The sequence below is a fragment of the Oncorhynchus keta genome, chromosome 36, assembly GCF_023373465.1.
Source record: "Oncorhynchus keta strain PuntledgeMale-10-30-2019 chromosome 36, Oket_V2, whole genome shotgun sequence".
Classification (NCBI taxonomy): domain Eukaryota; kingdom Metazoa; phylum Chordata; class Actinopteri; order Salmoniformes; family Salmonidae; genus Oncorhynchus; species Oncorhynchus keta.
This window is the reverse complement of record NC_068456.1, coordinates 12872802-12887134: the sequence shown is the minus strand read 5'-3', so window position 1 is coordinate 12887134 and position 14333 is coordinate 12872802. Positions and strand designations below refer to the sequence as shown.

The window sequence follows — 14333 nt, the reverse complement described above, 5'->3', positions numbered from 1 at the left end:
CAAGTATTAACTAAAGCCCGATTTATCGGTTGACCGATATTAAATTGAGCGATTAGTTTTGTACTATTATGATTTTTTTACCAACGTAATTAGACCAGTAAATAGTAATTATTTTCATGCCATGGTATACAGTCTGATATACTACGGCTATACATTTGGGTGTGGTTTTTTCGCCCTCGCCTAAGTAGCCTTATTTCACTGCCAAAAATAAAACCATCAAACGTTAAGTGTTCAGCGAAGTAACACAATATTAAACACAGGTAGCCTAGTCAAATAACATCAACCGTTACTCTCGTGGGAACCCTTCACTCTTGTGCAGACATTTAGAAACGAAACATGACAATTTGACAAATAAGCCACGGGAGTTGTTTGAGCGAGAATTAAGACGACTTTCAAGTAGTAAGACATGTAAAAAAGCAACAGATACCATTAATAAGGAGGTGCTAGAAGCGTCTTATGGTGAGCTACAGAGTGGCTTGGACAGGCAAGCCCCATACCATTGTGGAGGACTTAATTCTTCCTGCTGCCGTGGATATGGCTGGGGAAATGCGTCTAAAAACCTACACAGATGATGCCTTCATCAAACACTGCTTCATGACGCATCAGTGACATGGCAGGATATGTTTTGAAACAATTACTGCTTCGCATACAAGCCAGTGAATTAAATGCATTACAGCTGGACGAGTCAACAGACGTGGCGGGCCTGGCCCAGCTCCTGGTATATATCCATTACGTTTATGTGGGGGTCAATTAAGGAAGACATCCTCTTCTGCAAAACACTGGAAACCAGGACAACAGGAGAGGATATTTTTAAAGTCCTGGACAGCTTTGTGACATCAAATGTACTTTGGTGGTCAAGATGTTTTGGTATATGTACTGATGGCGCAAAAGCCATGACAGGGAGACATAGTGGAGTGGTAACGTGCGTGCAAGCAGTTTCTCCCGACACCACTTGGGTACACTGCAGCATCCACCGAGAGGCTCTTCCTGCCAAGGGAATGCCTGACCGCTTGAAAGACGTTTTGGACACCACAGCGAAAATGATTAACTTTGTTAAAGCAAGGTCCCTGAACTCGTGTATTTTATGCACACACGGACAATGTCAAATGTGATATTGTGAAGCACCTGAGTTAGTTGGTTGCTCAATTACGTAGGTAATTTCCCGAAATGGATGACAAACAACTTGATTCGTTATCCCTTTCAGGGCCTGCCTACAGTCTACTTACCGATATCTGAACAAGAGTGCCTTATCGCTCTATGTAACAGAACCCCAGGCTAGTATCCCAGCTATTCTTGATGTGATCAATTTGTTTGGTACCTTCTCGGGATACAGAATAAATTGGAACAAGAGTGAATTAATGCCTATACGGTCGCAAAATACCTCCTGGCTAGAACATCTCCCATTTAAGTTATCTTCAGAAAAATAATTTCATAAACAACTGGACTCAATTATCAATCCTTTCATCTGGGATTATAAAACACACAGGATAGGTAAAAAAACACCTCTGTAAATCCAAGATGGAAGGAGGATTATCTCTCCCAAATTTGATATTTTATTACTGGGCCGCTAGCCTCCGCGTTGTTACGTTTCTGTTGGATGACGTACTTCCGGCATCCAGCTGGCTTAGTATGGAGCGTGAGGAGTGTCACCCCTTCTCTATCGGCGCTGTGATTTTGTCGCCTGTCAATCTGGAGATGTCACTTTATTGTAACAATCCTATTATACATAGCACAGTCCGAATCTGGAAGCAAATTAAAGTCCACTTTGAGCTTAGACCAATGTCACTCATGCTCCCTGTCGCCAGGAATCCCTCCTTTGCCCCTTCTAACCTTGATAACACCTTTGAGCGATGGGGAGAGTTGGGGATAAGTACCATAGGGGATTTATACATAGAAGGGACCTTTGCTTCCTTTGAGTTGCTGAGGGAAACTTATAATCTTCCCAGAAGTAATTTTTTCAGATACCTACAAATTAGAGACTACGTTAGAAAACACCTCCCAACATTTGGGAATGCTAAACCTTCCATGTTTGACGGATGCATAAAAATATGCCCCACCTCAGATAAACTGATATCGCGTCTATATGATACTTTTCAATCTGTTAGCACACCTTCTACAGATGCCATCAAGGCAAAATGGGAGGAAGAACTCGGGACTGACATCTCGGTGGCAGACTGGGAAGAGAGCTTGGAGTATATCCACACATGCTCCATTAATTCCAGACATTGTCTCATACAATTCAAGGTATTACACAGATTACACTATTCCAAAACTAAACTGCATAGGATATTTCCTGACACATCCCCTACATGTGATAAATGTCAGGCTATGCAGGGTACACTACTCCACTGCTTTGCCCTATGCTCTAGCTTGCATGGTTATTGGTGTGGAATTTTTGGGATCCTCTCTTAAGTTTTGGAGACTTCAATAGATCCAGACCCGCTTCTGATAATCCTGGGAGTATCTGAGTCCCTAAACAGATTAACCAACCCCCAAAAACAACTCATCTCGTACGGTCTCATCTCTGCAAAAAAACTAATCTTGTTGTTTTGGAAAAGGAGGGAAGCGCCCTCTACCAAATTATGGCTCAGTGAACTGGCAAACACTGTACACTTCGAAAGAATTAGATTAGATATATTCTGAACAATAAATTATCAACATTTGATCAAATCTGGCAGCCTTTCCTCTCCTACTTGGACGAGTCGGCGCCGTGAATTTGTACTTATTGACGCACTCTCAATTGTAATATTTGAATCTACCTTTGGGCAGCATGTGCTGGCCCTGCCACCCGAGCAGTTGGGGGAATAAGGGGGGGGGGGCATCTTCCCTCTTTCCTTCTACTTGTCCTTGTTTTGTATGTCGTGTTTTGTATTATTTGTTCTGCACCCAGAACTCTGGGTCTTGTTGTTCCTGTATGCTCTTTTATGTTTAGATAAGAATTGTATACCTGTCTTGTATACCTATACACCATTCTTGTGTGTGTTTAATAAAAATATTTGTGGGGAGGGAAAAAAAAAAAAGAAAAAAAAAAAGGGCCTTATCGAAATTATCACTAGCATGAAAACTAAATACAGGCAGACTGTGTGGAAAATGATTTAGGACGGACTCTACAACACAACCCAACATTGCAGAGCTATATGCATCCTTTCAAGCCCACCCTTCTCATTAACCTGTGGTGAGTTATTCACAATTTATTTTCGAAGAACAAAAGGTTGTGTAAGATGGTTAAATAAAGAGCAAAATTATTGCTTATTATTATTTGTGCCCTGGTTCTATAAGAGCTCTTGTTTAAGTCACAATCCATACAATCCATTCTTCTTTTCATTCGAGCTGTAATAATAAAAATCGGCAGATTTAGCAGTTATGGTGAATATTTCCACTCTAAAATTGGAAATCGGTATTGAATCAAATCCCCTATCGTTAAGTTCTAATATTGACATCAACCCTAATGTAGGCGCAAACAAGGCTATGCAAACAACTAGAGATACAATCAGCTGACAAGTAGCTAGCTCATATCAGTCCTCCATTCCCTGAGAGTTCAGATAAAATGGTCTTGATAGCAGATAATCTGGCATTAGCAATTCCAAGGGCAACTAAGAGCAGGCTCCTTTAAAAAGACCCCTGGCTAGCACTAGCTGTTTGCAGCTGTCTCTGCTGTGATCCCTTGCACATGTAAATATTGGACTATAGATTGTGCCTTCCTGTATTATAATTAAGATAAAATGTTTATTCTATTCTACGGAGCCAGATCGTATTCTTATCTTATTTCTTATAGTTGAGAAGGAACCTGCAAGTAAGCATTTCATTGGACGGTTATACCATGTGTATCCTGTACATACGACTAATTATTATTAACCGAGCCTACCCCTGCCCCTCTGGTTAGCGCCAGAAATTATAGGTGTGGACATCATCCCCCTACGGAGAAGGGGACAGGCCGGATTAGTTTATAGACAGGACCCAATGACTATTTCAGGAAATGGAGGGGTTATTTATTTTGCACACAAGGAAAAATTGGATTCAGTGCTTCTTAAATAACTCTGGGGCTTCTGGTAAAGGCCAAAACCTATGAGTCCAGCAGCTTGCACAGGGCTATTTCAATCACAGGGTTGACCAGCAGGGTGCAATAAAGGGGAATGAGGGTGTGGCATTTAACTTGCACCATGTTAGGCTTGTGGGTCTAACATAGTGCCAATTTACTGTTGAAAAGTGATAACCCAAGTATAAATAAAATAAAGTATATACACTAAAGGGTAAAAAAAATAATAATAATAATAATAAATAATAAGTTTATCAAAATATATATATATATTTTTTTAGACACCTGCAAACTTCGAGTAGCGCATTCAAAAAGTTGATCTGATGGCTAATCCATGATGTCATCCACCTTTCCCTTGCTTGATGAACAATAGAGAAGACCGAACAAGATAGGAAAAAGCCACACCCCCAATTGTGCTATGTCATGACTTACCACCTGGACCACCTATTGAGATGTGCCTTATGTTAAGTACACTGAACAAAAATATAAAACGTAAAGTGTTGGTCCCATGTTTCAACGCTTCATACGCACAAAAAGTGTATTTCTCTCAAATTTCGTGCACAAATTTGTTTACATCCCTGTTAGTGAGCAGTTGTCCTTTGCCGAGATAATCCATCCACCTGACAGGTGTGACATATCAAGAAGCTGATTAAACATCATGATCATTACACAGGTGCACCTTGTGCTTCGGACAATAAAAGGCAACTCTAGCATTTGCAGTTTTGTCACAACACAATGCCACATGTTTTGAGGGCGAGTGCAATTGGTATGCTGACTGTTGGAATGTCCACCACAGCGGTTGCCAGAGAGCTGAATGTTAATTTCTCGACCATAAGCTGCCTCCAAGTCGTTTTAAATAATTTGGCAGAACATCCAACAGGCCTCACAACCGCAGACCACGTGTAACCACTCCAGCCCAGGAACTCCATATCTGGCTTCTTCTCTTGCGGGATCGCCTGAGGGGGGTACTAAGGCGTATTTAGGTCTTTAATAAAGCCCTTTTTTGGGGAAAAACTCATTTTGATTGGCTGGTTCTGGCTTCCCAGTGGGTGAGCCTTTGCCCTCCAAGGCCCATCCATGGCTGCACCACTACCCAGTCATGTGAAATCAATAGATTTGGGTCTAATGAATTTAATTCAATTGACTGCTTTCCTTATATGAACTGTAACTCAGTCAAATCTAATTGTTGCATGTTGCATTTATAATTCTGTTCAGTATAATTCACCTGTTAAATGAGGTGAAAAGGAGACTGGCGTGCCACTAAGTAAGTGTAGCTACATTTACACTGACGTGCTCTCTAAATACAGTTAGCACCAGCTGATCCACTCTGTAGCCATTGATCAGAGAGCGATCGTCACCTGCTGGAAAGCTAATATGGTGGGACGCTCTAACGCATTGACATTAATGAGGCGATGTGAGTGGACGCAGCAGTCGCATTGGAAAGGTCAATGTTAATGCCCAGGGAGATTGTGTGTGTGTGTGCGCACGTATGTGTGTGTGTGTGTGAGACTATGAGGTGCTGGCATATAAACTTCAAATATGTCTGCCTTTTCAAATTTAAGGACCCAGTGAGAAGAGATGAAATGCTTGAATGACGAGTAGCGTCCGGAGAGTGGGTTTCTCCCATTTAGATCCTGTGTATCTGTCGTTGTGGGAGGAGGGTTTATCTGAGTGGCACTGGAAACACTCAGGTCCTCTTTATCTGAGTGCCACTTAATATTGATGAGGTTGATGCTGGGGCAACAAGGAAGTATGTTTAAATGTAATTTCCGTTCTGCAACACTAATTGCCAAAAACTGTCAACAGTGACAGGTTGGGTAGGGGCAGCAGACGTACCCGACACCCGGTCCAGGACTTCAGCGAGGGTGGTGGAGATGGGAAGGTGCAGGGTGCGGTACTTGTGCCCTGCTCCGTACATGGGGTGCTGGATCACATGGCTGGTTGCGTTAATGCGTCCTTTGTATAGCTGAAGAGAGATGAGAAGGTATTAGGACAGTACAAGTACAAAACACCACTGCCACCAATGTTATGAACAGTCATGACTTCAAGTGAGAGATGAAAGATACAGGATCACAATGCAGGGCCACTTTTGGAGTGAATGAAGCTGGCCTTGGCTGTAGACTTCCACTCCTGCCTTCACTGGAAATAACAAGGCTTCTCGTTCAGGCATGAATGTTACATGTGCACAACATTGAAGGTGACATCTATTGCTTTCTGCAACCTGCAGGAGACAGGCATGGTGTTGCCAGAGCATGGCTCAGCCACTTAGGTTGCATGGACAGCTTACTGTAGCTCCAAACACAACCTCAGCCCCCTCATTCAGCTCCTTCACTCAGTCCCCACAGTACACACACCAGACAAAATCACTACACTACAAACACTAACCTGGCAGGAGATTTAGATTATGTAACCTAAAAGGCTGTTTGAAACATGTACCTTTAAAAAGGTACTGGTGGCTTTTAGGCAAGTCTGATAGACCGCTCATAGGAAGCAAATTGTTCTAGACTACATATCTTGGTATGGTAGCTAGTACAATAAAGTACACTATTTTTAGATTGACAGCAAATCAAAATGTCAAGTTCCCTCCAGTGAGAAGCAGATTAGGGAGAAATTGAGTGAGGCTTTCTTAAATATCAAAGATCAAATTAAGAGTCTTTTCAACGCTGATGAAATAAAAAATGTTGAGCCAGTGTAGAGTAAACCATTAACGTTTTTGTAAATCTAAAAGGTAAAAGGCAACACAAAGTCTGACATGAGCTATTTCGGGGTCCTATAAATTCTGCATTGCGGAGAACGCACACGCAATCCAGACATTAAACCGGAATTCAACAGTATTCAAACATTTGTTGAATTTACAAGGAAATCAACTAAATGTATTGAATTTGTTAGAAAATGCATTAATTTGCCCAAGTTAATCATAAGACATGAAAATGCATCAGTTACCTGGCAGAAAGTGTCATTTTTTGCATCAATCTAGTGGCCATTTGTTTTGCAAACTCTGCAACCACATGACCACTACAGAAACATCGCTAAAGAAAAACATCTTGCTGGTGCACACTTGTAAAAATCATAATTATAAAAATATTGGTCCCCTGATGTGTTTTAAGCATTGTTGTGGACTTAGAATATCGAATTGCATTGTTTTTCTAATAAATGAACTTAAAAAAATTGACAGGGAAAAAACAGACAAAAACTAAAAACATGGAAAAACTAAACTGCACCAAGAAATAAAATATATATTTTATAGGGCCCTATCTGGGGCTGTTGCAGTGACTGTATTAATGACACATTAGCAGTCATGAGTCATGAACGCCGTAGTCGATACGCGTTATACAACACCATTATACAATACATAGCCTGCTGTATATGCACTGCAGAAAAACACAAAAAAGATTTAAGATGTCTTTGATACATAATTGGTCGAGCCTTTACTCCAAAATTAAACTAATTCTAGTAAATCGCCTTTGATTGTGGACTATATTATATGCATACTAGAGAATGGTTACCTTAAGCTATGCTCCAAATCTTTCAGCCTTGAGTCTGGGAAAGAACTTTGATGGAAAATGTTATGTTGGTGCTTTTCTATTTATACACTTCTGTGGTCTGTGTTCGTGCTTTTCTAATAACCGTTTGTGTTCATGAAAGTGACTGATTACACAAATCCTCACTATCAGTATATGCAATTTGGTAGTACGCCCAGACCCTTGTTTTGAGATTGAAAGCTCTCTCAGTTTCAAGGTCTCAGCATAGAGAGAAGAAGCCTATCAGTCTGTCAAAAGCATGACCCAGTATTGGTCAGTCACATGAATGAAGCAAACGTTGATTCATTAAGTTTGGATGAATAAGCTAAATCAGGCAAATATAACTTGTATGTACATCAGAGATCTCACGGGACTTCCCCGGGAGAACTCCTGACAGACGTTTAATGTGGTGCATCAAGTTGGTTGGAACCGCTCCAGTTAACTGATAATAAACAACGATTATTCAAGATGGACTTCGAGTGTCCCTGTATAAGAATTTCCACAATAGAAAGTATAGGCCTTGGCAATGCTATTGGTTTGTTGATTGTACAGGGCGGCTTACAGAGTTAGCCTACAATTATTGTGAATTTGGATTCGATTTTCAATAGTATTTCCATAATTAATAGGCTGCCATTACCTTTAGCAACAGAATCTCTCACTATCGTGCATTTTCATCTCCTCCTCTCTCTCCTTCCTTCCTTTCTCAAGCACGCAGAAAGGGGCTGTCAGTTTAATGAAAGGTTTCGTTGTGAAAATATGTTAATATCGATGTTCTCGAACAGATTTCACTTGATTTCCCAAATTAAGCACTGGGTAGCTGCAGGAATAGGGTTGGGGAGCCCATGGCATACAAAGTTCGGTTGGAATATCACCAGCCGTTCAGTGAAAAGCTGCATGCTCCTCAAACAGTGGTTGATGCGTGGCGTGAAACAACTGTTCTTATAAGCCCAGACATTCCTATATGAAATTGCGTGTGAAAGCAGAGTTTAGATGGGTGCCACTAAAAAGAAGAGATCCCAGCTGCTACTATATTTATTTCCAAGCTGCTCATATTAAGCACATGCTCCCCTATAAAACCGGAATAGCCTAAACGGCATGATTGAAAAACAAACAGGCGGGAAAGTGGCCTCCATTTGCTATTAGAGCTCATACTGATGACATGTCATTTTTCCCTGGCCCCTGTTCCTGTACATTTGATGGGCCATTTCAATCAAAACAAAGGTCACATATTAGCAAAGACAAGATTAAATTGAGAATAGTCTGATGGGTGAAAATATGATACCTTGATGAGAGAATAGTATGTGCAGCTTGATGCAACAGAGGGCAAGCGTTTCTTGCTACTTTCTCAAATCATCAATAGCCTGTAGTCGCACCATGCAGCCCATATATATATGTGCTGACATCTAAGGCATTCTAAGGTTTGTATCACTCACAATTAAAGTTGCAAAATAACTAAATCTGCCGTATGACGGATTTCAAATGATCAATTTAACGCTCAACAGCACTCTCCGGAATGGGAAAAATATCTACTTTTTTAGCGGGGAAATCAGAATTAATATTGCAGAGAGATTGTGGCTTCTATCAATGTAATTATCTGCAGCATTTACAACCCCCCATAACTATTTTAAATATATATCTTCCATAAAATATATGTTCCTTTATTATTTTCCCCTAACCTTTCCACCCCTCCCCTAATTGAAGTAAACTAATTAAAATATTATATTTATTCAGCCAAGTAAAATTATTTTATTCTTACAATAAAATCATGAAATAACGGCACGGGACTTAAGCATGTCTTGTCTGCTAAACAAACAAGCCTACAGCATGACCCACAACTAAAAAAACATACAGTAGGTCAACTCACATTCTGTTCTTCTGAAATACATTTTCTTTAAAACCTGACTAAAATAAAAAAGGGATTTATTGTGATGTGTATATTAAATAGAATTAGACTATTTTTTTGTTTTAAATGTAGATGTTCCAAAGGCACGCATCAGCGACTTGTATGCGTGGAGACCCGGAAACTATAAACGTGTTTGTTAATTAACGGTCAATTACAGAGAGACTGGCAGTCTTTTGCTGGAGAATAACCGGCTGACAAAATATCATGACCACCACAGCCCTAGCCCTACCTAATGTGTAAACACATTATCATGTAGACCCATCCTGCTATTAATCACATACTGATCATACAATTAACCTTCACTGATGTGATTCCCAAGACACCTTGTGTAATTAAGCACACAAATGACCTAAATTAGAGGTATGTTTGGCTCGTCGTGCATAACCAGGAACCTTTTGGCATGCCGTGCACAAGTCATCCTTCACCTTGCCCATGGAATGACCCTTACCCTTCCCTGACAGTGTTTAATATCACCAAAACGGGATGGGGCAGAATAATGAGGACAATGACAGGCTGGAGGTTCAAATGAAATTAGCTTTAGACAATTGAAACCACTTTCTCTCCCCCTTCCATGACTGCTCGCTAAACTGCTCGCATGACAACTAATCATTGAGGAGGGTGAAATATGGAGCATTATTTTGACTGAGGTGCAGTGCTGTTTCTCCGACAAGCATCAGTCTGGGGAAAGCCTACAAGTGAGTGTGGAGGGACTTTCTGTACTGCTGGGCTGGCCTCTTGTGGTCATCTTGGGATATCACATCACTCTGACAGTTCTTTCCTTTCCAATTTGGAGGAGAATAAAATTGCTCCAAGTAAGCTGAGCTGATCCTAGATCAGAGCCTACGGAAACTTGGTACCCACCGGACAGGGCGACTGCAGGAAGACTGTGACTTTCTCATCCTCTAGCATGAGCTGCAGGAAGAGCCTGCGGATGAAGCCAGAGATGTTGCCAGAGACAGGCACGCTTCCACGCTGGGGGGCCGACTGGAAGAGCTCACACAGCACCTACAGAGAACAAGAGCCCACCAAAGACACATGTTAGTAATCTATCAGATACGGTTGGTCAGGGTGGAAATGTGTGTAGTCAATGCATTCCACCGGACCTGTGCCATGAGCCGCTGGTTGTTGGGGTGACAGGAGATGCACTGCAGGAAGAAGGCCACTGTGGCGTTCTCGATTGCCGTCCTCTGCTGGGTGGTGAGCCCGCTGCCCCTGGTCGAGGAGGCCAGAGAGTAGCGCGACCCTGAAGGCTGGGGTGGGGGAGGAGGGGGGCAGCACGCACCACCGGAGGCAGCAGAGTGAGCTCCCGCGTGCCCATGGACACCGCTGGTTCCCCCTGCGCTGGCGCTGCTGTGGCAAAGCAGGAACAGCAAAGCGGTCCAAAGCAGGTTCACCTCAGGCCCACCAAGCCAGTCCTTCATGGCATGACTGTTCCCAACCTCAGTGAGGAAACGCAGCACTGGGGCTGCCAGCTCTGCAGACAAGGACGCCCTGCTCTGAGAGGAAGATGACGAAGAGGAGTGGTGGTTGTGATGGTGCTGCCGTCGTTCGGCCTGGGCGGTGGAGGGCAGAGGCAGGCCAGCTGCAGCCAGGAGACCACAGCAGAGTCCGGCCAGGCTGCGGACCAGCAGAGAGGGCAGGCCTGAGTCCAGCAGCTGCTCTATCGCCCCGGGTGACTGCGAGGCTGCAGCCAGAGTGGTCAGTTGAGACTCAGACAAGGCGATGGGTGGCCGCGCATGTTTGGAATCGTCAGTGAGGCCAGCGCTGGTGGTGGCGTTAGCGCTGCTGAGGTCGTGCTGTTTCTTGCCGTCGTCCGTCATGGAGAGGCGGTGCTGGGCGGCGGTGGGCGGGGCTACGAAGCCCATCCAGGACATAAGCAGAGAGAAGTAGCTGGGGTGGATGTGGCACATGGAGCAGAGCAGGCTGTCTACTGCCTTCTTCAGCACCATGTTACACGGCAGGGACATGGACCAGTTGTACAGTAGTCTACAGGAGAGACAGGGACAACAGTATAAACAAAGCAAGCAACACTCACATCTATCCCTCTAAAATCAACAGGTCAGAAACCTTAATCCTTCAGAATATTTACACTCCAAAAGTATTGGCAGTGACACATTTGTATTTGTTTTGGTTCTTTACTCCAGTACTTTGTATTTGAAAGTATACAATGACTGACTTTAAAGTGCACCGTCAGCTTTAATTTGAGGGCATTTTCATCCATACTGGGTAAACCACTTAAAAATGTGACGAAAATACCCTCAAATTAAAGCTGACAGTGAAGCTCTGTTTTGTACTTTGTTTTCCCTTTTCGATGTAAAGTGTTTACAGAGTATATATGCAGTATTCATGTTTAGAGGATGTGTGTAAAATGTAAGACATACTAAGATAGGGATGAGAGGAACTTTAGAGACTTAATCTACAGCTTGAAAACATCAGGGAGCTGTTTTCTCACCAGGGTACAAAAAAAACTCATGTTCTTCAAACTGATGGATCAAAGCATGCGAAAGCTCTGCTTAGCTTTTCATGACTAAACAAAGAGTACAGAATCACAGTGGATGAGCTAGATTGAGTAAAGGACCGACCAGTTTTTATTTTCTGACAATATAGCACTTACTCAAAGAGCTCTCTGTTGAGCAGCACTGGGAGGTCATAGTTCACGGGCAACTCGTAACTGTGCCACAAGATGGCCGCCACACCGTGGAGGTGGGAGGGAGAGGGCATGACGAGGCCATACTCCCGTGACGAGGAGCTGCTCTGGCGGATGTAGCCCACGGGGCCACTCCTCTTGTGTGCCGCCACCAGCGACGAGTCATGGACCCATTGGAGAAGGGCGTGGATCCTGGAAGGAGAGACAGGAATTACTTGGTCAATATTAACATATCAAGAGCTGCTTTCACAGATCCAGAATACATAGACCTAGCAGTACTAGGCTCAATACTACACCAGTAGATGTTAAGTGGTCTTTACCTATCCTTAGTCGCAAGATCCTGGGTGGTTCCCAGCTGGTACAGGATGTCAATGGTGGAGTCTGAAGAGAGTCCGTTGAGCCTTCCGAAGAGCAGGGGACTGTTGAGGTCTAAACAGAAAAATCACAATGATTCAAGTACAATGACAAAAGACCAAGACCTATTTGTGAGATTAAAACGAGTACAATGTGATCAATGAGCATTTTATTAACGTGGCGGCTATGTACTCGTAGGGTCAGTGCCGGAGGCTGCACAGTTCCTCAGCAGGATGTCAATGAGCTTTAGGCCGATGCGGGTGGACTGGAGGCCGATCTTGACCAGCACGGCCTCGATGTTAGGCGAGTGCATGCCGCAGTAGGGAGACATAAGCAGGGCGGCGCAGGTTTGGAGCAGATTGGCAGTGGGGGCAGCGGCGCTGGCCATCGTGGCCTCCAGGTCACTGACGTGGGTCAGACAGTGGTGAAGCAGACGTAGCCAGCCAATACTGTGGGAGAGACAGATGGCAAGGTCACAGGTTAGGTAGAGAGATTTGCTGTGGCACGAGTGATTTTTTTTTATATATGACGCTCTAACCTCTACCTGGTTTTAGAGACCTGGTCCTCGGAGGGCAGGAAGGGGTTGTTGACGGTGGCTGAGGAGGTGTTGCCGAAGGCGGTGAGCCCAAGCAGTTTGATCTGGGACAGGCCCAGGGTGCTGGCGTCGCGGGGCCGGTGGAGCCTCAGACACACCGCAGATGCCACCTCAGCCTTCACCAGCTGGATCTTGATGTAGGTGAGGCCGCTGGTGATGATGGGTGTGGACAGAGGCAGCATGTTGACCCCATCCGCACTGATCTCAACCGAGACCGAGGAGGGGCAGGCTTCGGAGAGGACAAAGACTGCAGAGTTAGCAATAGTAGATGAGGGTGAAGTATGTTCAACTTAAATTTACTCCAACTGGTACCGTCTGGCACAGAAGCATGAAAAATCCATGCAAGTTTTTGCATATTTAGAATGGCGCTAGACAACAGGTTAATATTTGAGTGGGTGAAATAAGCAGGTCATTAGGAAAACAGTGCTTAAGGGGCAGTAGACGGTGTGCCCTTAAGGCACTGAAGCAGAGAGGCACAGATCTCCTGCTGGAACCAGAGAGGCGCAAGTCCTGTTGGTTTTCACTTAAACTATCAATTAGATAACTAGTGCCATTGATTAGCAAGAAAATTCTCATAACGGTTTATATTTAATTCAGTCTCTGATTAAAAGACAACTGCTCTGCACTATTTCCCCCACAGGGGGTTATGTGGTGCTGTACTCACTGGCGAGGGAGGCCAGGTGTGGCTGGATGTGCAGCTCTTTCAGCAGCACGGCAGCAGGGAGGTGGATGGTGAGGTCACACCACGCCTCCTCTGGCAGGAAGATGTAGGACCAGGCCGCTGAGCGTGCCCGTCTGTGAGGGGGCGTGGCCTGAAGGAGGACCTCTGCCGGCTGGGCCGTGGGGCTGCTGGAGGTGATGGTGCCTGCAGAGGGATAAACAGCATTCAATAGGACACATGCACATTTTGACATCAAATAGAGGACAAAGGGAAAAACACAAGGCACAATGCAATCATTCAAACACGAAAGGGAAAGCTCCACATACCGAGCGGAGCAAAGTTGTGGAGTCCCTCTGCGTTGTCGGGCTCGGAGGCTAGGACCCGGGCTTTGAGGCTGCCGTCAGCAGCCTTCCCTGGGCCAGTGTCCAGGAACTTCATGATGGTGGACACCATGCTTCGTGCCGTGTTCACTATGGCCCGTGTGCTGGTCACCATGTTGTTACAGATCAACTGAACCCCACCTGCACGCAGGTTAAATACAAACACAATGTGTTTAGTCTAATGGACCATATACTAGGATATTTCCCCAAATGTGTGTGTGTATGTATGTATGCAT

The 14333-nt window shown here is 44.0% G+C and overlaps 1 protein-coding gene across 17 annotated transcripts in view; it reads right to left on the bottom strand.

The window, feature by feature from the left end:
• birc6 (baculoviral IAP repeat containing 6) overlaps positions 1-14333 on the bottom strand; it is a 147542-nt gene that overhangs the window by 83103 nt on the left and 50106 nt on the right. For all 17 annotated transcript variants that reach the window (XM_035754228.2, XM_035754236.2, XM_035754241.2 and 14 more), the window contains exons 48-56: positions 14044-14238; positions 13721-13921; positions 13006-13285; positions 12654-12910; positions 12428-12536; positions 12075-12299; positions 10564-11446; positions 10322-10465; positions 5873-6002 (exon numbers count right to left, since the gene is read on the bottom strand). In XM_035754228.2, the coding sequence (XP_035610121.1) occupies positions 5873-6002; positions 10322-10465; positions 10564-11446; positions 12075-12299; positions 12428-12536; positions 12654-12910; positions 13006-13285; positions 13721-13921; positions 14044-14238 (2424 nt within the window). The remainder of the gene's footprint in view (positions 1-5872; positions 6003-10321; positions 10466-10563; positions 11447-12074; positions 12300-12427; positions 12537-12653; positions 12911-13005; positions 13286-13720; positions 13922-14043; positions 14239-14333) is intronic.